The sequence below is a fragment of the Myotis lucifugus genome, unplaced genomic scaffold (genome assembly GCF_000147115.1).
Source record: "Myotis lucifugus unplaced genomic scaffold, Myoluc2.0 scaffold_3, whole genome shotgun sequence".
In the NCBI taxonomy this organism is placed as follows: domain Eukaryota; kingdom Metazoa; phylum Chordata; class Mammalia; order Chiroptera; family Vespertilionidae; genus Myotis; species Myotis lucifugus.
In genome coordinates, this window is record NW_005871051.1 from 11,055,356 (window position 1) to 11,081,869 (window position 26,514).

A 26,514-nucleotide genomic window follows, 5' to 3' on the forward strand; every position below is an offset into this window, starting at 1 on the left:
AATGCATAGCCCGTGGACACGGGCAATAGGAAAGTGAAGACCTGGGGGAGGAGTGGGGAGGAGCTGGGAAGAGGAGAGTAAAAGGGGGGAAATGGGAGATATCTGTAATACTATCAACAATAAAAAGCATTTTAAAAATAAAATAAAACTTTGCTCCTACCATTTTTCTTACCAGAAAAGTTATCGTTTCCCCTCCACATTAATCAGTACTATATTGCAGAGCACATTCTCTTATTTTAAATGTCATGGCAGTGCTCGTTTGACATTTATTGGGATGTTTAACTAAACTACATTTTAAACTTTCAAATATCTACTATCTTTATTGTGTAAAGTGATACAGCCTTATTCATAAATTTCTTGAAGGCTTTTAAGATAGAAAAAAACTTATCTTCTCTGAAAATTAAGAAAAGGGACTGTTAAACTATTTAATAACTATAACAGCAGTTAAAACGAGAGCTGTGTAGTGAGTAATAGAGACTCTCCAGGTAAAAGATAATTTTGTTGAATAATATTCTGGTCTTGTATCATTTTTTATTGATTTCTGAGAAAGAAAGGGAGAGCAAGAGAGGGATAGAAACATCAGTGATGAGAGAGAATCATTGATCTGTTGCCTCCTGCACACCCCCTACTGGGATCAAGCCCAGCTGCCGGCCCGGGGCCTTTCTTCCCTCCTGCGCAGCCCCCTGGTGGTCAGTGCAAGTCATAGCGAGCGGTCGAACTTCTGGTCAGTCGCACTCTTGAGGGGACAATTTGCATATTAGCCTTTTATTGTATAGGATTACTTTTAATCAAATTAAGTTGAGCGAAACTGTAATGAATGATAGTATAGGCAAAAAAAAAAGGAGGGGTGAATTGAGATAAAGTCTTTTAAAAATGGTTGCGGCCAGGCTGGCATTGCTCAGTGCTTGAGCATGGACCTATGAACCAGGAGGTCACGGTTCGATTCCCAGTCAAGGCACATGCTTAGGTTGTGAGCTCTATCTCCAGTGTTGGGCGTGCAGGAGGCAGTTGATCAATAATTCTCTCTCATCATTGATGTTTCTATCTCTCCCTCTCCCTTCCTCTCTCTGAAATCAATAAAAATATATTTATTAAAATAAATAAAAATGGTTGCTTACACTCTGTCTACAAAGGAAGTATTGTGATGATAAATTTTATTATCTTCGTTTTCATTAAAATGACTGGAGAAGATGGAGAAAAGTTTGTGGATTTCTGCTTTTATTTGGCTTGACTTAGTATTAATCTCAAATGGACTCATTTACCTATTACTATTGAATCGTTGTAATATTGTTATTACTTTCACTTCCATTTTCTCCCAGACCAAAAGTATGCACAACATTTAAAGCACATAAATTGTTTTGTTGTTACTGTTGCTTTCTATTACTTTTGATGTTTTTCTTAAATTCTTTAGTTTAAAAGAGCACAGATCATTAAGTATAAAAGTCAATAACTATCACAAATGATAATCAAAATTTGATAACTTTAAAAAAGAATTACTTTACTCTTTGGAAATATAGGGTAAACAGTTTGGGCAAAATTTAAACAAAAATAGTAATTTCATGTAAACTGTATCTGGGATTTTAAAAAATCTTTTCAACAGGTATCTCAAAATTATTATTGAAGCACAGTTTTAGGTTCATAGTTTCAAAATGTTATCCATGATTTCTGCTATTAATTTTTTTTTTACATTGTACAAGTATTCCTGAATCTTTGCTCATGGGAAGAGAAAAATAATATAAAAAGAGGTGAAAGTCAGCATCCTATACATGTCTACTAAATCTTCCTCTATTTAGAGCTACCACTTACAGTATACTAGAGGCCCGATGCACGAAATTCTCAGCCCTGCCTGCCTCAGCGGCCCTCACAGCCCCGGCTCTGGCTTCGTCCGGAAGGTCTTCCTGACAGTTGTTCTACTGTTCAATCAAATTAGCATATTAGCTCTTTATTATATAACTTCCCATACCTTTTTCCGTGCATATACCTTTACAACAATATTTTTTCTTGTTTTAAACATAAATCAGAGGTCTATTTTATAATATGTTCATGGCCCACTGTTAAAGTATGTCATTACAGATTTTATTTGTCTTTACTGCTATAATTTCTTTAAAGGTCCTCCTAATGATAGATACTTGTTTCCAGTTCTTTGCTATTATAAAAAATTTCTACAGTGAATATCCTTGAACATATATCTTTGTGAACTAGTCAATAATAGTTCAGTAAGAATTTCTTACTGATTAGTACTTTCTCTGTATTCTAGAGGTTACTGTGTTAATTATATGTGGCAGATATTTTCTCCCTGTGCACTTGTCTTGATGGCTTTTGCCATATAAATGTTTTAAGTAATTATGTAGTTTAGTCAGTTGACCTTTTCCTTTTTTATCTGTTTTTTGAATTCTGAATTTCTAAATTACTTTTATTCCTTTCCAGAGATATTTCCACTTTAACTTTTAACTGTCACTTGTAAAACGCTTTTTTTTATAGAACCTTGTAAATGATGGCAAAATGTATTAGTATGTGACACATTCTGATGGCATGTAGTAAACACATAAGGAACAGTGAAATGTTGATGGTCAATTTCAGAGTTACAAAATAAATGTAATGAAGTCTGGAAAAGCATTTTGGGTTTTATGTTATTTATACAATCATTGTAGGTAATTTTTACTATTAATAAATTCATTTTGACAAGTAATATGCTAGGCACTGAATGATAACAGTAGTCCAAAGATAAGAAGTAATCCCTTTCATTGTGAATCCTTTACACATGATGGCTTCCCCAGTTATCAGAAATTTCTCTCATCTCTAGGTAGCTGCTGCTGCCATCCAGTTCTGATAACCCAACAAATATACTAAGCCCTTAGCATAGCAGGGCTCAAAAGTAAAAAAACATCAGCCTAATTAAAATTATCCACAATTTTGCAATTTAAAATTTCAAAAGTGTGTGTGTGTGTGTGTGTGTGTGTGTGTGTGTGTGTGTGTGGTGTTGCATACTATACATAGTGAGAGGAATCAGAACACTAACATTTTCATGTGTTTGGAGCCTCCAATTTGGCTCTGTGACTAATTATCCCACCTTTCTCTCTTGATACCCCACAACTTGGGCTCTTGAAACTTGGGCTGATTTTGCCCTACCTCCAGTAATTTCACATGGAAGTAGCTTCTAATTTTTCTGTGTGTCCCCCCCCCCCCCCCATAATAGGAGGGAATACTCTTATAGGAGATACCATGAAGCCAGTATACCTTATCATCAGCTCACTTCTCTCTACCCTCTCTTCATTCCTGATTGGTATAGTTTGAAAAATTATAACTTTGCTCTCTCTCTCTCCCTCTCCTTGTCAGTAGGGGAGATTCATGGAAGAGAGAAATAGCCTAGGTAGAGTAATCTCTCATTGGGAAGAAATGGCAAGGAAAAAGAAAGTGTTTTTCTTTTTTGAAGGGACTGAAACATTTACAACTCAGCAAATTTGGACAAGTTTTATAATAATTAAGCTACATTATATTTTAACTAGATTTTTTTAGTGTATTTGCTAACCTAACCACTACATAATACCTATTAACTTGAAATTTGGCTTTAAAGTCACAAAAAGCACAAAGCACTGTAGTGCTTGTAACACTCTTCCATATTATTGTAGGTGGCTAAATGACCATGGAATCTGGAGCAGAGAACCAGCAGAGTGGAGATGCAGCTGTAACAGAAGCTGAAAACCAGCAAATGACCGTTCAAGCCCAGCCACAGATTGCCACATTAGCCCAGGTATTAAATACATGGAGAGATTCCAAGTTGCTTCTCGTCCGAGAGGAATATGTTTTTATTACAGAGATATGCATAGAATGAACACAGACATTCTTAGACTATCAAAATTCCTATTTTAGTATTAGACTAATTTTAGAAATGATAGTATTAATTCAATTGCATATCAGAAAAAAGTGATTTGCTAAACACTGATACCCTATGTGTAGCAGCATGATTCAGAAAATTACATTTTAACTAGTGGGCAGATTAATTGTCTCTTAAACAAAGGAAGAAAACCTTATAAGTGCTTTTTTTCGTATCATGCAAATTTATTTTGGGACATAGGAATGCAGATAATCTGAAAGGCTAAGTTTATATGTGCTTAAACTAAAAATATAGGATAAGTAAATAAATTGACACACAAGTAAATTTAAGGATGATAGTTTTTGTTTCCTGTATATTTTAAATATAATTCATGATTCTTTCATTTTGTCTTTGTCTGAAACATTCTATCTCTGAGGTTATATTCTCTCATCCTTATTTTTTAATAGATATTTTTCCTTAAATAGTTTATTTTATTAACAACTGTTTGAACATATATGAGAAAGAGGGCTAATATAAACACCAAATAGCAAAAATAAATATGCTAGGTAAGAGTATGATATTGCCTGTTTCATGTGAAGTCTCCCAGGAGAAATTAATCCTAGCAGAGGCTCTGGGATATCATACCTCAGCTTCCCAAAGAGTTTTAAAGCTCTCCTAGAGGAGTCACTGAGCAAGAATAGCATCTTAGGAAATAGAGGGCCAGCCATTGATGGTTACCACACTGAGTTAAAGTGTGGGCCAAAAACTGGACCTCCAGCAGGAATATAATTGGGCTGATCTGTTTTCTCCTGAGGTCACTCAGGCCCACCTCCAGTCTTGAGGAATAGAAGACACATGAGGATGAAGTAAATGTATTCAGATGAGCCAGGTGCAGGAACAAAGAAGGAGAACCAGGGCTTTATCAGTACATGGTTGGAAAACATACACAGATAAGAACCTGGGCTCATCCAAGCATTTGGCCCTCTAGTAAGAAGATACAATGCCACAGGGGATTTTGATGGTGACAGCGCTCAACATGTCTCTCTCTCACATCACACTATCTTTTTCTGGCCTGATGTCCTCTAAGTCTGCTGTAGTACATCATTCTGGAAATTCCTTCCCCCTACTGACTTTCTTGAGAAGTTTGTGTTCTTAAAATAGGAAAGCATGATTTCCAGTGGTTTCTTGAGCAAGTTTGGGTAAAGAATTCTTGGTTAAGAAATCATTTTTCTTTCAAATTTTGAAGACAAGTAACTTCTAGTGTTGCTGTTTGAGACTAAATGCATCTCTTATTTTGTAACTCTGGTATCTTAAAAAAATCTCGTCTCTGTTCATAGTGCTTCATTATTTCATTATTGGGTTACTAGGACCTTCATTTGGACAATTTGTCATCCATTGTCCTATGTATTCAGTGGGTCCTTTTGTAGTGGGAACTCATGCTTTCAATTCTGCACAATTTCTTTAAATTATTTGGTTGATGGTTTTTACTCTTTTCTCTCTAGGATTCTTGTGATACAGATGTTATACCTATAGAATTGTTTCTCTAATTTTCTCATCTCTTTCTTGTTTTATATCTCTTTGTCTTTTCTGTTTTCTGAGAGATTTCCTCAAATTCACATTCTAACCCATCTGTTGAAATTTTTTTATTTCTCCTGTCATGTTTCTAAGAGTTTCTTTTGTTCTCTGAATAGTCCATTTGTGTTTTAATAGCATCCTGTTTATATTTCACAAAGGCAATATTTTTTCTTATATCAGAATATTAATTAGGTTTTATTTTAAGTTTTCATCTCTGTACATAGATTTTCCTTTATAGCTTTTTCCCCCTTCCATTTGTTCTGCTCTTCATCTTTCATATTAGAATGTGATTTGTAGTCATCTGTTCAGGTTTAAAAGTAGGGAACCAAAAAGCTGTGTTGGAAGCTCTGTGGATATGTTTGAGGCTTATAATGAGTTGTGAGCTTCACTTAGGGTGACTGGCCGTATATTTTAGGTCTTTTTTCTGCCCCTTGGCATTGGTCAGGTTCCCCAGAGAAAGCTTCACTAATACTCTGCTTGTATGGTAAAGGCCTAGGTAAATACAGAGAAGACTGAGGTTTAGTACTCCACCTTCAGCAGTTCCCTGTGTTAGGCAGTCAAGTCTAGAGACACTCTCTATCCAGGGAATCTCCACTTCTCTGGCAGCATGGGATACCTTAGTTGTTCTCTCCACAGGGAGTGAGGAGGGGTTTCAGTTGCTTCTGAAACAGCCTTCCTTATCCTCATCCTTTCACTCCACCTTCCAGGGTGTCTTAGATCCCAAGCCCTTAAGGATTTTATGGTGCAAATCATGCTTTCCCTGCCTCCACCCTATGAGTTGGCTTTCTGAGGTCTTCTAAGTGTAATACCATTCATCCATCTGCTTTCCAGCCTCCAAATTTCTTCTTTTTTTAATCCTCACCTGAGGATATTTTTTCCCCATTGATTTTTAGAGAGAGTGGAAGGGAGGGGAGAGACAGAGAGAAACATTGATGTGAGAGAGACACATCGACTGGTTGCCCCACCCCACCCAACCCGCAACGCCTGACCGGGCTGGGGATCCAGCTTGAAAACGAGGTATGTACCCGTGACCCTTCAGTCCACAGGCTGATGCTCCAACCCCTGAGGCAAACCAGCTAGGGCCAGCCTCCAAATTTTGTATTCTTTTCCATTCTCATGCTTGCATGATTATGCCTGTAAAAACAAAATCAGTTTCATGAAATTTAATTGGAGATTCAGGAAGGAGCAAAATTATTATACACATGTTCAATATGTCATTCTTACTAAGCAGTCCTCTAGCACTTAAAACTTTTGAAAACAGGGTGGCATGATGTTTGAGTTTTAGGAAAGCTAATTACCATTTGTATATTTTTTGGTTCTTTTTATCCCTAACTACAGTTGTTTTCACTTGCTCATCCAAGTCTGTAACACATACATCATACATTGTCAACATAATTTCCTTTTGTCATTCCGATATCTGCTTTTGTTTCCATTGTTAGTCTTTTTTTAATATATGTGTATTTTAATTGATTTTGAGAGAGAACGGAAGGGAGAGGGAGAAAAACATTGATGTGAGAGCAAAACATTGATCGGCTGCCTCCTGCACACCCCCTACCGAAGATTGAGCCACAACTTAGGTGTGTGCCCTGACCAGGAATCGAACCAGCAACCTTTCTGTGCATGGACGACTCCAAACCAACTGAGCCACTCTGGCCAGTACTTATTGTCAGTCTTTAATACTAGAAAAATATAATAAAATTGTCTAACATTGTTCTTGGCATATAGGTCCCCAGTAACTGTTCACCAAATGAGCAAATAAAATTCCTACCCCAAATTTGTGCTAGCATAGGAATAGTTAAGTACCATCTGATAGACATATGGCATAAGAGCCCTTTGTACCTACATATTGACTCATTAATAGTGCCTTCTTTTGTGCCTCAGGGAAAAAATGGTTTCTCTTATATTTTCTAAACTCTGCTCCTTTATTCCTTCAAGAGGAAAATAAATCCTTGAAATATCAACTATTACCAGTTTAGTGATTTATTTGGGGGGTGGTAGAAATTTTTACCTTATTATACCTATTAATACTTCCTCATTAATGAAAGGCATACTAGTAATTAGTTTAAGATAAAACTGCTGTGTATTATAAAATGTGCATTTGTTATAGACTTAGTAGCTAAGTTTTGCCCAAGCTTGAGAGCAATTATATTTCAGAACATGATTTATTTAATACATGTTACTAAGAAGACTTTTATGTTTAGGTCTAGCATATTGCTTGACTTTCAGTAAATTACTTAATCTCTTTGAGGGATTGGCATTTCTCTTTCTAAAATGGATATAATCCTGATTACCCAGGCTTGATATTTTTGAAGAGCAAAATGAGAAATTGGGTATGAAAGCAGGTGGGAAAATGTAAAGTTCCATACAAATAAAGTAGTATTTAGTTTTCAAAGGACGTCTATTATATATTTTGTTACTACATTAAAATAGTATTTTGATTTTTGTCATTTGGGAGGAGTTGAAAAATGGGGATGGGGAGGTATTTGAAGTCTTTTTATTTTTTAAGAATATTAAATTTAATCATTAGTTTCTTTCACACCAATGAAATACTTACCTAGCAAAAAGGTCATCATTTTGCTGCTAAATTTTGCTTTATATTCAACATAAGTACTCCCAAGAAGGTATCTGTGATGGTAATTTTTTTCCATGTTCAACACAATAGGTATCTATGCCAGCAGCTCATGCAACATCATCTGCTCCCACCGTAACATTAGTACAGCTGCCCAATGGGCAGACAGTTCAAGTCCATGGAGTTATTCAGGCGGCCCAGCCATCAGTTATTCAGTCTCCACAAGTCCAGACAGTTCAGGTATGTGTATCAAAAGTTCTGCATCTATTTTTATAACTGGTTTATAGTTATATCTCTATTCTTTCATTAGTTATGAAAATAGGGGCATTATGTAGTTCAGAGTTTATTTTACTTTACAATAAATGAATATGCTGCATCTGTATAGTCACTTTTATAGGAATGCATATACCTAAGAACAGACATAGAAGAAAAAGATTTTCTTAATCTATAGAAGAAAGAGAATTGATTGGGGGAAATCTTTAATAAGTACATGGGATAAAATGAAAATGTTTGGGAGAGACTGTAAGGCTCATGTACCTCAATTAAGGAAAATTAAGAAATAAAACTAATATTTTTGTAACTATTTTCTAAACATGCAACTAAAAAAATAAACCTTTGCCAAAAATTAACTAATAACCTTACCTAAGATATTATTGAATTTAGAGATTACATAAAGCATTTGTAATACCAGCTATGTTTAGGGTTCTAAGTTACAGAATATAACTTTGAAATAATGATATTTCAGAAAGGGCACCTTAAGAGTCAGGGATTATACTACACATTATCTCATTCTTTAGAGAGATTGTTCCTTTGAGTTGGATCCAAAGGAATTAGAGGCATGTAGACCTCTGAAGGTGACTACTCAATTGTAGGGAAAACCTAGAACAGTATACATCTTTGCGGTGAGCTTATTGAAGAAGAAAAAAAAACTTGAACGTTCATTCAAGTAGGCCATAACCCCAGCCTCCCATTTCATATTTTTGCTTCACAGTCTTCCTGTAAGGACTTAAAAAGACTTTTCTCCGGAACTCAGGTGAGTCCTAGGTCCTAGATTTGGAGAGAACTATTTTTAGAAAGGAAGGTGAGAAATTTTTCTTTATGTCTTTGTCCTTCTCTGTAAACATGGGATTCAGATTTGAATAAAAATCTTAGAGATCTTCTAAGTCTAGGCCAAACTTGTTACTTATCCAGCTCTTAGTCTGTGGCTTAATTTCCCTATCTGTCTTTTCTTCCTTCCTCTAAATTGTAGCCCAGCATTGCTTTCAAAGGAAGGAAGGTCATATTATCTCCTGAGGTAACCAATTTATAATTTTTAATTAGGGATAATTGCTAAAATATTGTTCCATGTGATGAACCAGGTATGCCTTTTCTTTTTTTTTAATCCTCACTGAGGATATTTTTTCCATTGATTTTCAGACAGAGACCAGGTATACCTTTCACCAGGTGATCCCAGTTAAGCAAGTTTTAACTCCTTTCTGTTAGACTGCTTCCTATTCCCATCTCCCACCCCCTTCCGATTAAAAAAATAAAAGATCAGACCAAACAATTTTCTATTTTTCTACAGTCATTTATTGTGTGGTGTAGCTTTGATTCCTCATTACCATCCTCGTTGTCTTCTGTGGGTGAGCCTTGCATTTTCCTTGGGCATGGTAGCCAGACTGATGGGTATTTGTAGAGGGAAGAAGTGTCTCCTTTGTCCTGGGAGCATTCTGTTAACGTTGAAAGGACTAGTTAGATCTTGTCTGCCATATTATCCTTTTGTGCATTGAGCTGCTGTTACCTCCCCGCTTCATTATGTCCTTGTGCTTTTGGCTTGCTTGAACACTTAGTGGGGAAAAAAGGATGTTTTCATGTGAAATCATTAAATTGTAGGAATTTCCATACTGAAAGATACCTGGAAGGGAATTTTTTACCAAGTAGGAGTCAGTATTGCCCAGTTAAAAATGGAAGAATTTGATATTTCTGTGGAATCATAGTGGATGGGTTATAGTCTCTTATACTTTGCCTCCATTTTTATTTCATTAATGTTACCTTACATTCTCTATCCTATGCCATTACTAATTCCCTATTCATATCTTCTTCTTGATAATAGTGGAAAGATTCTAAAGCTCACATTAATCTTTACTTTTTCTGTTTCACTTAATAGTAGGAGGTCTTTCTATAAAGAACACCAAAAAATTACCAAAATTATACCCACGAAATTTGTTAAAATTACAGTTTTTGGTAATAATATGTGATATTTGTTTATTCTTATTTTTCATCTTTACTTTGTGACAACAATAATAATAATGTGGACCTGGGGTTCATAGGGCCATTAACTCTAGAAATGGGTTCATCTTTTCAAGAACACATTTTTTCCATTAAGGTGAGTTATGCCTATAATTGAAAGCCTGAATTCTATAAACAGAGACATAAATAACAGTATTTTTTAAAAAGGGCCTAAACCATGGAGAATCTATTACATTTTAATGGTCACTTCAGCTGGTTAACAGTGACTAGTATTGCCGAAACCGGTTTGGCTCAGTGGATAGAGCGTCGGCCTGCGGACTGAAGGGTCCCGGGTTCGATTCCGGTCAAGGGCATGTACCTGGGTTGCGGGCACATCCCCAGTGGGAGATGTGCAGAAGGCAGTCAACTGATGTTTCTTTCTCATTGATGTTTCTATCTCCTATCTCTCTCCCTTCCTCTCTGTGAAAAAATCAATAAAATATATTACATTTTAATGGTCACTTCAGCTGGTTAACAGTGACTAGTATTAATAACTAGGAAATAGTTTACATCAAAAAAGGTGATCTCCAACAGGAGAGAAGGGGTTTCTCAAACTTCTAGATGGGAGAATAGTATTATTTTAGAACAGCATTTCCAAAATATACGAGGCACATTTCTCAGGTGTGAGAATAACATATTAGGACTTCTGTTTATATTTTTTAATCTAAGAATATCAGAAACTAAGCTGTAGTAATATTCCATTTATTACTTGACATTGGTACCCTAACTCTATCTTATGTATACCTAAGAGTCAAATCTCACATATTACGTGAGTGACATAAATGTATAGAAATTAACAGTGGCGTCCTCACTTTTTATTTGTTGGTTTTGGATGCATTTTTAATACAGTGTAATTTAAACATGTCAGAGGATTTATGGATTACCTTAAATTACATTCATTCCTTCAACAAATTTTTATTGATCAGATGTTATGTGCCAGTCACTGTTCTAGGTGCTTTGAAAGACAGCAGTGAACAAATAATACTTCCCTATTCTCATGAAGATCACATTTGAGCGAAGAGAAACAATGAAAAAATAAAATATGTCAGGTGAGGATAAGTACTGGGAAGATGATTAAAGCAAGTGAAAGTGATGGAGAATGGTTTGGAGAGAAGGGTGTTCTGTTTTATGTCGGGTGGTCAGGGAACATGGTAAGCAGAAGGCAGTGAAGGAGGCTAGCCCATCTATATACTGTATATAAAAGGCTAATATGCAAAGTGTCCCCTCGGGAATTCGACTGGGAGACCGGGAGTTCGATCACTCCCTATGACGTGCACTGACCACAACAAGGAGGGGGGGAGGGGCGCGGAACGAAGGAAGGCCCCGATTGGCCCTGATTGCTGGCCTGGCCTACAGACCCTACCCATGCACCAATTTTGAGCACCTGGCCTCTAGTACAATAATAAAAGGAAGTCCAGAGGCTGAGAAGTGAGAGTATGGAATAGCGAGGAATAGTGAGAAGATGTAACTCAAATAGAGTGAGCAAGGGGGAGAGTAGTTGGAGATGGAATTTTTGATAGAATCTTTACAATACTGTGTAATGTCATGGGAGCAACGATAAAAATCTTTTGTGCAACATAGAGGTTTAGTGGTTATATAGCAAAGTGTGTAAGAGTTATCTAATGAAAGGATGAATTGTTTGTTTTTTTACGTAAGATACGTGTTCTGAAGATTCTGGTATTTTTAATGATGGCAAGCAAGGATGTGCAAGGGACATATTACCTAATATATTTTTGGAAAGAAAATCTCTTTTATCCTTTCTGGGAGAGAGTGACATATTAATGCATGAGAGAGGAACTAGTTTTTGAAAGAAACTTGTGCTGTGGTGAGAGCATTTTGAAAATAAAAGTTTGGAAATATTTTCATACCTTTTTTTAAAACTGCAAACAATAAAAATATACTGCAAAAACTGTAAATTTGGCACCTAAAAAGTCAAATCTATATACTTTTAAAACCTGGAAATAGAATTTTTCAAACTTTTTAGAAGTCCTCTAGAGTTTCAGTAGGTGTTGAACTCATTGGTTAAAATATGAAACCATAATACCTTTTATTAGCATATAGTAACTGAGAACCAGGGAAATGAAAATATACTAGATAAATCTCATCAAAAGTTTGTATAACTGGTAGATTGTTTTATTAAGTAAGCCCAGCCAAAAATTCACCTATTTATATCTACATCTCAAGAGGTCTCTTTTTTTCAACAATAGCAGATTTTAAATCATATTTCAAAAGCCCAAGCTTATAATCATATTTTTGAGTCACTGTTATAAAGTATTAAATGATTTTTGACAAAGCACATTAAAGCAAATTATTCACTATTAAAAATGAAATGATTTAAGAAATTTACAGATACATTTTAATATTTATACTTGCTCTATCTCTTTAAAATATTGTTTTATATGTAAAATAACACTTATAATTTACAAATAAGAAATATATGCTTATGTAAATTATATGCTTATGTAAATTTTTCTTATTTATAAGGGAGATCTGCAGATCAAAAGTGCTTGGAAGTTATTGTTCTAGATTTTTATTAAACGTCTTGATCCACTGAGTAAAAAACTGCCTAAGCCATGAGTGTGAACTATCCCAGGAAAAGTACTTCAGTCTCCAGGGGACTATATATAGTTTGAGAAAGCATCTAATATTATCAGTGCTTTGATTTTCACTGATATTTTATTTTGAAATTTCAAAAAAAACATCAAAATAGGAAGTTTTCCCCTCCATATAAATAGGAGGTATCGGTTTTTAACAAAGTAAAGAGAGTTGAGAAATACAGATCTAAAACTTTACATCTACAAGTAATAGTTTGGCTGTTGAAAATGTATTGACTTATAAGCAGCAAAGGTTAAAGACTTATTTAAGGAGCTCCAGAAGGGGTTTATAAGTGAGGTGATAGAGGGTGAGGCTCAGAGGAAGTGGTCTATCATTGGAATGAAGTAGTCTATGATACTTAAGATTGGGATGTAGCCGAAAACCGGTTTGGCTCAGTGGATAGAGCATCGGCCTGCGGACTGAAAGGTCCCAGGTTCGATTCCGGTCAAGGGCATGTACTTGGGTTGCGGGCACATCCCCAGTAGGAGATGTGCAGGAGGCAGCTGATCGATGTTTCTCTCTCATCGATGTTTCTAACTCTCTATCTCTCTCCCTTCCTCTCTGTAAAAAATCAATAAAATATATTTAAAAAAAAAGATTGGGATGTAATTTTTTATGTTATTTTAATAGACTATTAAATATATTAAGCTATAATTACTAATTTTTATTTATAAAAAGGATTTTTAAAAATATTTTTATTTATTTTTAGAGAAAGGGGAAGGGAGAGGGAGAGAGAGAGAAACATCTACGTGAGTGCGGAACATCAATTGGCTGCTTCCTGCATGTCCCACAACCTGGGCATGTGTCCTGACTGGGAATTGAACCTTGAGGTTCATGGGACAATGCCCAAACAACTGAGCTACACCAGCCAGGGCACATAAAAAGGACTTTTTGACATGATTTTTATTAGTCTCAGAAATGTGGGTCCACTGTGTGTTTTTGTTTTTGTGGGTTGCTTTTTTATTTTGGGTAGATAATCCATAGGAATTGGCCTCATAGTTCTAAGTAATTACAATATGGTAAGTTAATTCCTTTTGTTTGAATTGACAAAATCTTTTAGATCAGAGGAAGAGTTGTTTTTTTCCTCCTACTAAGAGCAATAGATCCACTGAGTTTAAAAAAATTAAAGGCGCCGAAACCGGTTTGGCTCAGTGGATAGAGCGTCGGCCTGCGGACTGAAAGGTCCCAGGTTCAATTCCGGTCAAGGGCATGTACCTTGGTTGCGGGCATATCCCCAGTAGGAGATGTGCAGGAGGCAGCTGATCGAAACATCTCTCATCGATGTTTCTAACTCTCTATCTCTCTCCCTTCCTCTCTGTAAAAAATCAATAAAATATATTTTAAAAAATAAATAAATAATAAAAAAATTAAAGGCTATATACAAAAAGCAACATTAATTTATTTCATTTTGAAACTGTCACATGGGTGGTTTATGTAACATGTTTTGAAGTTGTTTTCAACCTGGAAGAGTGTGCCTAAGTCACTGTATATCCTTAAAAGAAGGGTGTAAGGACGAGAGTCAAACAAGGCAAAAAGAATAATAGAGGACCTAAGATTCTGAGAAATTTTAATGAAGGTAAACACTTTTGATACAAAATACTGTCCACTATGTGTTCTGTCTTCTTATTCCTTGAAAATCTTACCTTCTGTTAAGGCCTTTTCACAGCTCCTTATCTGCTCTACTTCTGTGAGAAAGTCTGTGCAGACTACACTGAGTGGCTAGTTACAGCAGCTACAGATTAGTGAGAAATTGTTCTAGGTGCTCCTTTGGCAGTAACTGTAGTGTTACTACTCTGCAGAGAATCACAGTAAATTCAGCCTTGCTCATCTTTTTATCTGTCATTTCTGGATTCCTTAAATGTTCCTGTCATATTTTTGGTCTTAAAGACTATTCTTATATTTTAAAGTGAGTGCATATCACAAAGCCCTGTCAAAATGAGTGTCTGCACTCTAACTCTTAGGCTCAGACCATGTACATCAAGCATGTCAAATTTGTGGCCCACAACGAATATTTTTGCAGCCTAGCCAATATAATGGTATTTAAAAAACGTTTTAATATAAATTTCATAACTTAATTTTTCAGTATCCTGTTATACATAATTATTAGTAATGAACTACAACGTTCGCTAATGACTGATTACTATAATCGTGTTGCATTCATTTCCCTTACACACCTTACGCGCAGGTGCATCATTTCTCTCCACTAATACTAGCAGCGTATATTTTAGCAGCCAATTGCCACGTCATTAGTCTTGGACTGACTTGCTTGGTGTGCGCAACAGGAAATATTTTGCTTCCAGAGAACAAGAAAAATAGGTTTATTTGCATTATGCTTATTAATTTGTGTAGTTATTCAGTGGTAAATTAATGTTCAAGAAAAAATATTAACTTTTATTAAAATGTTCTATTTTATGTTAACGATGACTCATTTATTTCAGCCCTTTGTATTCAGCATGTCTCTATCGAAATAAACCTATATTTCTATGAAAATTGAAGCTTTTGTTTTTTTGCGGCCCATATAAACTTAAACCTTGTTTATTTGGCCCGTGTTAGCCTTTGACTTTGACATGCTTGATGTACATAGTACCTTTGGGATTTCTCTGGTTCCTCCGAATATGTTTTTTCTTATTGTTATTGCCATACATTTTGACCGGGAGCTAACCCACATAGACCCTTTTGCTCTGTTTAAATCTAAATCTCACTCTGACAGCATCGTGCACACCTAGTTCAGGAGAGAGTAGGAGGCTCCTGTTGGAGCAGACTAGGGAAACTTGGCAGTATAAATCTGACAGAAAGCTTGCCTAGGTGAATGAACTTCTAGTCTGAAAAAGGTCTAAAAACACGTCTGGGTTGCTGCTTCTGAAAAAACTGGTTTGAGATTGGAACCAATAGGATTTTGGTGCCCGTAAGGATGTCTAAAACTAAGATGCCAAGTACTGACAGTGACTCCACTACTTCCTAGCTTTGTGGCTCGGGTGAGTTACTTAACTTCTTTGTGCCTTAGTTTTTCTGTCTATAAAATATATAAAATAATCACACTTACCCAGCACCTAATGTTACTATTATAGTGAGTATTAAATAACATAATAGATATATTTAGCAGAGCACTTGGCATATAGTAAGAAATACTAGTTGCTCCTTTTATTATTATCTCATGTAAAATCTTTATTCAACTTCATTACTTTTCAGTTCAGGGATACTTTCCAGAAATGCACAGGTCTTTGAGTGTTTGCTTAATAAAAATTGTAGATTACCAATTTTGAACCATATCTATATGTAACAGAGCTTTTTCCTAACTTACTAGAAACCACCATCTGGAATGTGTTGGGGTATCACCAATCTTATTTGTACCCTTGTAAATATATTTATAAGTGTTTTCACAGTAGTTAAGGAAAGTATTTGTATAGTCACTGTATAGACTTATATGACCAAATATTTAGTCATTTTTTTCTTACCTTCATGTCAGACACTTTATTTTACTTGGTAAACTTTTTCTAACAACTGTAAGAAAACAACTGACAGGGACTATTGATGCATTCAGGATTGATTACAAGAAGTCCTGAAAGAGATTAAGCTGAATTTGGATATCACAGAAGTGTGGTTTTGACAAATTTTTTAGGTCCTCTGACTTCTATAGAATAAGTAAATGGGAGGGGAAAGTGATCCGTGTAGGTCTCTCATAAAAAGGGATTTTGTTAATCTACTGAAGCATGTATATGGTTTATGTATGTCCTTTTGTATTTGACTTTTTCTTAAAATTCATAAATATTTTATGGGAATGAAATTTGATTATCAAGATAAAGTTCTTTATTTTCAGATTTCAACTATTGCAGAAAGTGAAGATTCACAGGAGTCAGTGGATAGTGTAACTGATTCCCAAAAACGAAGAGAGATTCTTTCAAGGAGGCCTTCCTACAGGTATGGCATTTAATAGTCAAAAGAAGTTAAAATCAGAGATGTCGGGAAAACAATTAGCTGCTCAGCTCAGGACCCAGTAGCTTACTTTTCTTCATCTTTAGTAAAATAACTTGGAAGCTTATCATGCAGAGTGAGAGCACTTCTTACTCTGAACAGTGCTGGATAAACACTGATATTTTTTTTTTCTGCTTCTGTTTTTGTAGATTATGCTGGCTACTGCTTTTCTGTTTAAAGGTTTGAAATACACTTAATAAGGTTATAGTATTTTCTAGTTACATGCCAGTTCTGACACTGTACTATTCATCTACTTAGCAACACATTTGCCAACCATTTTCTTGTGCGATGGTACTTGGCAGATAACTGTTAATAGTTGTTTCAGGGTGATGCTTTGCTGATACCCCCTAATTTTAGGGACACCTTATTGTAGTTTTAATATTCAGCTAGAGAAGTTGCCTGGTCCATGCTTTGCCTCCAAAGATGAACCAAACCATTTTTTTTATATTTAGATATTGGCTTCATATTCAATATCTCCAGGAAAATTAATTCTGCAAATCTTCATAAGCTTACTTTAGAGTTTAATAAAGTTCAACCCTGGTTGAACTGGTTTGACTCTTCAGTGGCTAGAGCGTCAGCATTTATAGAATTTCCAGAGGGGAACTTTGGAGAAAGGAAATTATTTAAAGAGAATAGAATATTTTATACAATACTAGTAAAGGTAATTACATAGATAAATATAAAAGCCAGGATTATTATAGTTTTGCCTTGTAATTTCTTTTTTTCCTATATAATTTGAAAGACAAATACAACAATAATTATAAATCTGTCAATGAGCATACTTTGAAGATGTGACAGAAAAACATAAAAGGGCAGAGTTTGGGTAGACTGTTAAAGCTAAGTGACTAATGCAGACTGTTGGAAATTTAAGATGTCAAAAATTACTTGGGTTAAGGTTTTTTCATCTCTTCTGTCATGTTATTAATTTGAAATATGAGAAAATTCATTTGTTTTTGTTTATATTCCATTTTTAGAATTTTCCCCATCCTTGTTGATATTATTTTCTTTCGTTTTGAATATGTAAAACATTAGCATGATTCTGAAAGTTAGAATTGTACCAAAAATATATACATATACTCAGAAGTGTCCCTGCTCACTCATTTCTTCTACACTTTTTTACTTTTTTCCCAACCGTCTTCAGTAGATACTAATCTCATCAAACTGTTTACCCTCTCTCTCTTTTTCTTTTTTTCTTGAACAGACAAGGAGATACATGTATATTTTCCTATTTTATTTTCATATACTAAAGGTACCATGTGTATCCATTATTGGGATGAACCATGTTTATTCAACCATTCTCCTATGTGTGGGCATATAGACTGTTTCCAGTATATGCTGTTACAAACAGTACTACCATGAATACCCTTAATATTTTCATGCTGTTGGAAGTATATCTTAAGGGTAAATTCCTAGGAGAATGCTATGTAAACATAGTTTTGTTAGATGTTACCGAATTCCTTCCATAATAGTTATTCTGATTTTATACTCCCAACATTAGTGTATGAGTGTCTGTTTTCTCACAGCTTTGATCTTTTTTCCCCCCCATCAATGTTTAAGAGTTCTTTATATATCAGGGATATTGGCCCTTTTGTATGTAATATATGTAAACATTTTCTCCTAGTATTGATGATATCTCTTGACTTAATTTTTTATATTCTTTGCCACACAAAATGATTTTTTAATTAATTTCATTAATTATTTTTATTAATCTCTTCTTTACTTGCAACTGGATTTTTTAATCACAGTGTTTATATTCAGGTTTAAGAAAAATTCATCTGGCCCTAGCTGGTTTGGTTCAGTGAATAGAGCGTCGGCCTGCGGACTGAATGGTCCATTACAGTTAAGGGCACATGCCCAGGTTGCGGGCTCAATCCCCAGTGTAGGGCGTGCAGGAGGCAGCCGATCCATGATTCTCTCTCATCATGATTCTCTCTCATCATTGATGTTTCTATCTCTCCCTTCCTCTCTGAAATAAAATATATATATATATATATATATATATATATATATATATATATATATATATATATATATATAAAAGAAAAATTCATCTGTATTTATATGGTCCTGGTATGGTTTCATTTTGACATATAAATCCCTGATCCTTTTTTAGTTTATTCTTATAAATTTTTATATTTTAAACTTTAGTCCTATGTACTAGCAGCTTCTTCCCAGTTTTCTGATCTTTTCCTATTATTGTTTTTAGCTAATAAATGTCACTTTTATTTTAATTAATATAATTCTCTTTTTCTAGGAAAATTTTGAATGACTTATCTTCTGATGCACCAGGAGTGCCAAGAATTGAAGAAGAGAAGTCTGAAGAGGAGACTTCAGCACCCGCCATCACCACTGTAACGGTGCCAACGCCGATTTACCAAACTAGCAGTGGACAGTATAGTGAGTAACAGATATTTCTGTTTTGGAAAGTGAGATGAAAAACTAATGTCTGCGTACTCCTTTAAGGAATTATAAAAATGCCAACTCTTTTCTCAGTCTTGCTGTCATTATTATATTTCCTTCACTGTTCAATATGCAAAGTTCTGTAATGGCAGTATTTTCTTTTCTTCAGGGTTTTAATTTGGATTGCTCAAGTATGTAAGCCCTTTAGATGGCCCTATGTTTTATGCCGATGCATGGAGAGTCTTAGAAGTTTTTTGAACCACTACTTCAGGTTTTTAATTTTTAAAAAAAATATATTTTTATTGATTTCAGAGAGAAAGAAAGAGGGAGAGATAGAAACATCAATGATGAGAGAGATTCACTGATCAACTGCCTCCTGCATGTCCCCTACAGGGGATCAAGCCCACAACCTAGGCTTGTTCCCTGAATGGAATCGAACCAAACTGTGACCTCCTGGTTCATAGGTTGGCGCTCAACCACTGAGCCACCGCAGCGGGGCTATTATTCCTTTTAATATGAAAGGTAGTGTTGTGAATTATAATAATGAAAGCATTAGGACTGCTGAATTACATCCTTTTTGGCTTATAGAAAGCAAAGATGTCTTTTGCAAAATTCAAAGTTTCCATTTCTGTTATAATACCTATCTTTCACCTAAATCTGTTATAAAGTACTTTTGAGTTCTGCTTTTGTTTGATCAAAGGCATTTGTGTGAGTGGTACTTTTTGTTCTCTTTTCCTAATACCTTTTTGTCTCCCAAAGTGCCTCATATTCATGATATTTTCCTTTTGATTTGTTCATTAACTTCAGTACTGCCCATTGTTTTCTCCCATCCCTTCCTTAATTATAAAGTAAATGTACACCTTGAAACTCCTTTCCTGCATTAGTTTTCTAATGCCCTGGGGAAGCCTATGTCAGGAATATGTATAAAAGTTTGACTCCCAAGTTAATAGTTTTCCAGTTATAACTCAAACTTGGTTTGCATTTCAGCTGGATTAACAACAAATTTGCAAGTAGCAGACTTTTTAGCTCTCTCAAAGCTGAAACTTTTCATAGTAAGTAGAAGGAAGGCATTTTTTACTAAGCTTCTTGTCCACTCTGTAAATTTAATAGAGTTCAGTTATCTTTTTCCTCAAGTTCTTTGTTAGCAGAGATAAACAGGTACTATCTAAGTACATGTACATGTGTATTTTTTAACCTTATAACCAGATAATTTGTGTTATTGAAGATGTGTATTCTAAGACATAGATACATGACCTTTATTTTCCTCCTGCTTGAGCACGCCTGGGGGAGATAGCATGCTCCTGTTAGTGACAGTGATGCACTAGTGGAGCGTCCGACTTGAACTAGGAAGCATGCTCTTTAGGAAAGACGCAGATCAGAATCTCAAATAGGAAAGCAAAGTTCAGAAAAGTCCGTGTTTGATTTGGCAAACTGCTCTCCTCCAGCAACTGAGGAGAGTACTAGTTTTAAAAGGTTAATAATTTGAGATTTTTAAATCTTAATCATTATCTTTCTCTCTTATTCTGAGTGTATACACATGGCCTTGATGGAACTGATTTAACGTTATGTTCTTGATTGTCATTAAGAACCAATATAATGCCTCCTTATACATACACAACATTTATATATTTCTTATACAGTGGGGCCTTGACTTACGAGTTTAATTCGTTCCGAGACCGAGCTTGTTAAGGAGCTCATTAAGGAGCTCGTTAACTCAAATTACTCTATCAACTCAATGCAAAAAATCGGCCGAGAGACAGCTGGTATCTCAAAAAACTCGTTAGTCGGGACACTCGTAAGTCAAGGCCCCACTGTATAACAAATTCATGGTTGTGAAAATTCAAGTGGTATAGGTTCATCCTATATAATAAAGAGATAATATGCAAATTAACCTTCACGCCTTCACAAGATGGCTGCCTACGACCAGGCCGGCAGGGAGCAGGCTGCGTGGGGCAACCAGGTTGGCAAGGGGGGGCAGTTGGGGGTGACCAGGCCGGTGGGGGGCGGGGGTAGGAGCGACCAGGCCGGCAGTGGGGGATAGTTAGGGGCGACCAGGCAGGCAGGCGAGTGATTAGAAGCCAGCGGTCCAGGATTGTGAGAGGGATGTCCGACTGCCGGTTTAGGCCCGATCCTGCAGTCAGACATACCCCAAGGGGTCCTGGATTGGAGAGGGTGCAGGCTGGGCTGAGGGGACACACACTCCCCCCCCCCCCCCCCCGCGCACACGAATTTCGTGCACCAGGCCTCTAGTAGTATTAATAAAAAGTAAAATTCTTTTTCATCCTTTCCCAGTAGTAAGAATTTGGTATATATTCTTTCATTCTTTTTCCTTCTATTTATACAGACACATGTTATCATGTATTTTTATACAAGTGAGACCTACATTATTTATATAGACAATATATACATAGGGTTTGTGTATTATGTCTTTAACAGCTATATCATTTTTTATTGTATAAGTAGAACATTTAGTTAAACAGTCTCCCACACATCATACTGATGAACATACAGAACATCTCTATTGTTTCGAATAATGCTACGTGAACATTCTTATATATGTAGTAATGTCTCGGTAAAGTAGCATCCAAAGAGTAGACTTATTGAATCAAAGCATATCCTTCCCAGTTGCCCTTTTCAGTGGCTGCACCAATTTTTGTTCCTTCCATAAATTGGTTATGGTTTTTATTAATACGGTTACTAATTTTATTCATACTTGATTCACTGTCTCTGTTTATAAAGTCTTGTTTGAAAGATTCTATTTTTAGTTAGAAAACATGTGTCTATCATTTTGAACTTGAATTTTTTGTTTCATTGAGCAAAACTATAACCCATAATGTTTTCCTGTTTATTTTGGCTACTGAGAATCTCAGCTAAGTTTATGTTTAATTACATTCTTTCTATCTAGATTTTCTGCTAAGGTTATTACATACACCTAGAGACACATCAGTCTTGACTTCTATCTTTTTCTTCTTGTTTTAATGAACTTAGTTTTATTGAAAGCTATCTAAAATCCTTTTGGAATAATCAAGAAATAATTATTATATAATAAATATTGAGAAAAACCATGTTTGGTAGAATCAAGACTTCAGTTTTCAGAGTACTTTCATATACATTATCTCATTTGATTTTTACAACAATTGTACCTTAGTGGCTAGAACCAGATATTTTTATTTTTACAGAAGAGATAACAGATTCAAGTAACAGTTTAGTGATGGAAGTTGGACTAGACCCCAGATCTCCTGATGTCTAGTTTTCTACTTCTTTCTCCCACCTTGAGTTCATTGGTAGGTAGCCATGAAAGCTGTATGTGTTAAATACAATAGAATCTGCTTATTAACTCTATATGAAAAATTGTGGTTTGATTCTCTTAACCTTCTGATTCTTTCAAGTTATCTTGCAGTATTAATCTCAGAATAGTTCTTACATATCCCTTTTTTTTATCATTGTCAAAAATAAGTAAAACTTATAGGATTAGCTAAAGTGAATGGACTGTATTTGCCAGTATCTTAATTTCTACAGGTATCATTTGTAAACCAGATGAAAGCCATTAACTGTTACTATTTCTTGATTGAACAGTAAATAATCAATTTCCATATTCAGGTGACTCAGTATATTAGTTACTAGAGCTAGCTGACAGTTAATCCCAAGTTAATTCGTTTCTAACACACAAAAAGTAACGTGCTTAAGTCAGACATGTTGACTTATTTAGTTAAAAATTTGTTATGCAATTTTATATGTAATATTGTAATTTTTAGTCACTTTTTGGAAAACTTGAACTCAAACAAGGAGAGTGTCTAGAAAAGGATCCAACTATCTATCTCAATGCTGGCATCTAAAGGATTGCTTCTTCCAAATAAGATAATGATCTATTTCTTTTTATTAACTTTATCTATGCACTCTATTATAAAGGTGAATTCATCTATAATAAAAAAAGTGTAATATGCTACTTAGACCGGACGAAGCCGCTGAGGCAGAGATGGCCGTGGCCATGGCAGCAGGGGTCGAGCCCCTTGCACGAATTTCGTGCATCAGGCCTCAAGTTTTTTTTATAAAGTGAAATATCTAGTAGCATGAGCCAAAGGTGATTACTTTGTAACAGATGAATAATGTGTGGTTAATTAGTAAATAATAAAAAAAAATTCTGTATGAGAATGTTTGGGTAAGTAACTTAGAAATAGCAGTCAAGTTTTTTTTTCTCTAGATGATGATCTTAAGCTCTGATTTTAAAATCCATGAGAGACTCTGTGATCATTAAGTTCCATGGGACATTATGTTGTTTCATTGAGTGGACTTTTGTTATGGTTGTGCATTGCTAGCAAGTTAGAGAAAAGAATGTACTACTGAACTACTTTATTAATTACACATTAAGACAACCATTTACTGGGTGCCTATTACATGCCCATTATTGTACTAAAAATATGAAAGTAGAAAAGAAAAACCATATTTCCTACCCTCAAGAAATTTAGTGAGACAGTAAATACTACACAGAATATTAGGTAGTTAGTGCTAGAATAAAGGAAGTATGGATCACAAAATGGTACCTCCTCTAAACCAAGTAACTTCAAAAGGAATTTAATATTTTCTCATTTAACTACTTTTTAAAAAATTAACAAACATTATTATAAATTATAATGTGGTTCAGAGAGTGCATTTATATTATAGAAATTGATTGTTGGTTTCCTAAGCAGAAAAGTACTTCAGTGTAACAAATCCTTCTTGCCAGTGTTATTTGCTGTTATAATTTTTTCGAGTTTATGTCTCACAAGTTATTCAACTTTGAATTTAGTGTGTTGTAAAAGTCCTATATGGTATTAATTAAACTTGTAACAATAAAATTCATTGGATTTTAGTTGCCATTACCCAGGGAGGAGCAATACAACTGGCTAACAATGGTACCGATGGGGTACAGGGCCTGCAAACATTAACCATGACCAATGCAGCCGCCACTCAGCCGGGTACTACTATTCTGCAGTATGCACAGACCACTGATGGACAGCAGATCTTAGTGCCCAGCAACCAAGTTGTTGTTCAAGGTAAGTGAATTCAGATTTCACAGGTATGGTGCATTCTTTGAAAGGTTGAAATTTTAAAACTCAGAAAAAGTAAGTATGATACTGTAAAATACTGTTGAAATGTAAATTTTTCTTCATTATAAATAAATTTTCCACTAACTCTTCCATTATTCTAATTAGACCACAATGTCATGGCATAAAAACAACTATTTTCAGTTTTAAAAATACAACTTCTATTTCTAACACCTCTAGAATTTGGGGATAGGAGAAACAGGGTATTAGGTTAAATGGAAAGACAATGAAATTGTGAGTTAGGAAAGCTAGATTCTAGCTTAGATTCTGCATAGATTTGCTATGTGACCTTGAATAAGACTCAGCTTCTCTGGGCCTCACTTTTTTTCATGTGTCAAATGAGAGAGTTGTACTGATAAGAAACTGGAGATTCAAATTTTTGTTTCTCTGCTGTTTTATTCAAAAGAAATTTACATTCTCATTTCTAAGATCATCCTTTTTATATTTCTAATGAAAAGCACTGTATTCTGAAAAAGCTTATACCAGTATGTAACTCCGCTGGTCTGTGTAGAAAAGTAGTAGTTAAATCCTTGATGAATTATAGAAATAGCTTTTTTTCTGTTTAATTTAATTTTGTTTTGTTTTTTTCCAATTTGTTTCAGGAATCTTTATGGATAAGAGTTGATCATTTTTCTTTTAAACTATTTGAATATTTTATATATATGGTTTATACCAGATTGGAAATTTGCATATTGAGGAAATAAAAAATGTTTCTAAAAATGTTTTTATTAATAATATGTTTTGCCTCTGTTAGGTAATGACAGTTGTGCCCCATCCCCTCATCATGGAAGACAATTTTTGAATAATTCTAAAACATCAACTAGAGAGAGTCATAATTTACTTAAAGGGCCCTAATGTATTTACAGAATATATTCTGTTACTAAAAAATAATATTTGAAGAAGATAATACTTTGCTTGTTAATGGGAGTAAAACACCTTTTCACTTTACATGCAGGTACTCAAAAATTGTAAAGCAGGATGTCAGTGAATTTGAATTCTGAACGTCAGTTTGAAGATGGTAACATGTTTAGTATATAAATCTTTTCCACTCAAACTACACATTTTAATTGATATTAACAAATATTTATAATTTTATAAAGATCTTCAAATTCTCTCAGATAATGTTAGGTTCCTTATTCTTAGGAAGGCATATTATTAAGCTGTTTTTAGAAGCAGTTTGACCAGTAGTGATTGTATTTCTTTTCACAAGTAATAGATCATTTAGTTAGAAGAATAACTAATACATTAAACAATGTTTACAGATGATATAATTGTCATCATTTGGTATACTTTTTCATACTTAGTTTTGTGTCAATTAGAAATTTATAATAGTTGACCATAATGCTTTATTTTTTCTTCTATTTTGCTATTTGATGAAAAATCATGGTCGTTTTTATGTCGTGGCAAGAGTCTACTTGAAATTTTTTAATATGAATTTACCAATATCAAAGGAAGACATTGAGGACTTTATCTAGGAAGATGAACCAAGCTGTGCCCTGCTTACCTTTTAGACTTAAGGTTGGTAAGCATGTTAACAACAGAATAGAACTTCATTCCAATGAAATATAAATTAAAAACCCAGCAGACGTAGGTTAAGACCTCTTTCCCCCAGGGTCTATACTAATAAATACATTAATTTGGGAATTATTTCTCAGTAATTCTCAGTAATGCTGATTCTTTCACCATTTTAGTCAGAATCATCTGTTCCTTTTTCCCCCCTTTTAATCCAAAATGTATGTTTAGATTGATGATTGCATACCTAGTTTTACCAGGCCACAGTGCTTCAGTGCCTTACATCATATTCACCGGTTTTCTTTCCAGCGGCCTCCGGAGATGTACAAACATACCAGATTCGCACAGCACCCACTAGCACCATCGCCCCTGGAGTTGTTATGGCATCCTCTCCAGCGCTTCCTACACAGCCTGCTGAAGAAGCTGCACGAAAGAGAGAGGTTCGTCTAATGAAAAACAGGTACATATGTTGTATTTTACTGAGATTGTTGTAAGTCCGCTATGTCTTCACATTCTTCTAGGTGTGTGTCTTTTATATCTGCTGACAATAGGATATTTGTGCTGAATTTTTTTCTGGTGGAATTGATGGATCTTGCTAAAACTTCTTTATTTAATAAACTGCACTTACAAAATGGCTAACAGTATTATGGATTAATCTTTGATCATAAAATAGTTTTCTTTCATGCAGTTTCCCCATGAAAGGTATAGTGCACAATTTGCTATAT

The 26,514-nt window shown here is 35.0% G+C and overlaps 2 protein-coding genes across 18 annotated transcripts in view; one reads left to right on the forward strand and one right to left on the reverse strand.

Annotated features, from left to right (window-relative positions):
* Positions 1-26,514, forward strand: part of CREB1 (cAMP responsive element binding protein 1) — a 57,164-nt gene that overhangs the window by 18,292 nt on the left and 12,358 nt on the right. For 9 of the 15 annotated variants that reach the window (XM_023760617.1, XM_023760621.1, XM_023760627.1 and 6 more), the window contains 7 exons: positions 3,630-3,751; positions 8,052-8,198; positions 8,950-8,991; positions 16,639-16,739; positions 19,048-19,190; positions 24,044-24,226; positions 26,099-26,249. In XM_023760617.1, coding sequence (XP_023616385.1) covers positions 3,638-3,751; positions 8,052-8,198; positions 8,950-8,991; positions 16,639-16,739; positions 19,048-19,190; positions 24,044-24,226; positions 26,099-26,249 — 881 coding nt within the window. In that variant the 5' untranslated portion in view covers positions 3,630-3,637. Of the gene's footprint in view, positions 1-3,629; positions 3,752-8,051; positions 8,199-8,949; positions 8,992-16,638; positions 16,740-19,047; positions 19,191-20,186; positions 20,246-22,396; positions 22,478-24,043; positions 24,227-25,232; positions 25,296-26,098; positions 26,250-26,514 lie in introns of those variants that run through there. The other 6 variants (XM_023760640.1, XM_023760638.1, XM_006082449.3 and 3 more) reach the window with 5 other exon arrangements.
* METTL21A (methyltransferase like 21A) overlaps positions 9,505-26,514 on the reverse strand; it is a 38,489-nt gene continuing 21,479 nt past the window's right edge. For 2 of the 3 annotated variants that reach the window (XM_023760657.1, XM_006082444.3), the window contains one exon: positions 9,505-9,667. In XM_023760657.1, coding sequence (XP_023616425.1) covers positions 9,527-9,667 — 141 coding nt within the window. In that variant the 3' untranslated portion in view covers positions 9,505-9,526. Of the gene's footprint in view, positions 9,668-26,072; positions 26,213-26,514 lie in introns of those variants that run through there. The other variant, XM_006082446.3, reaches the window with a different exon arrangement.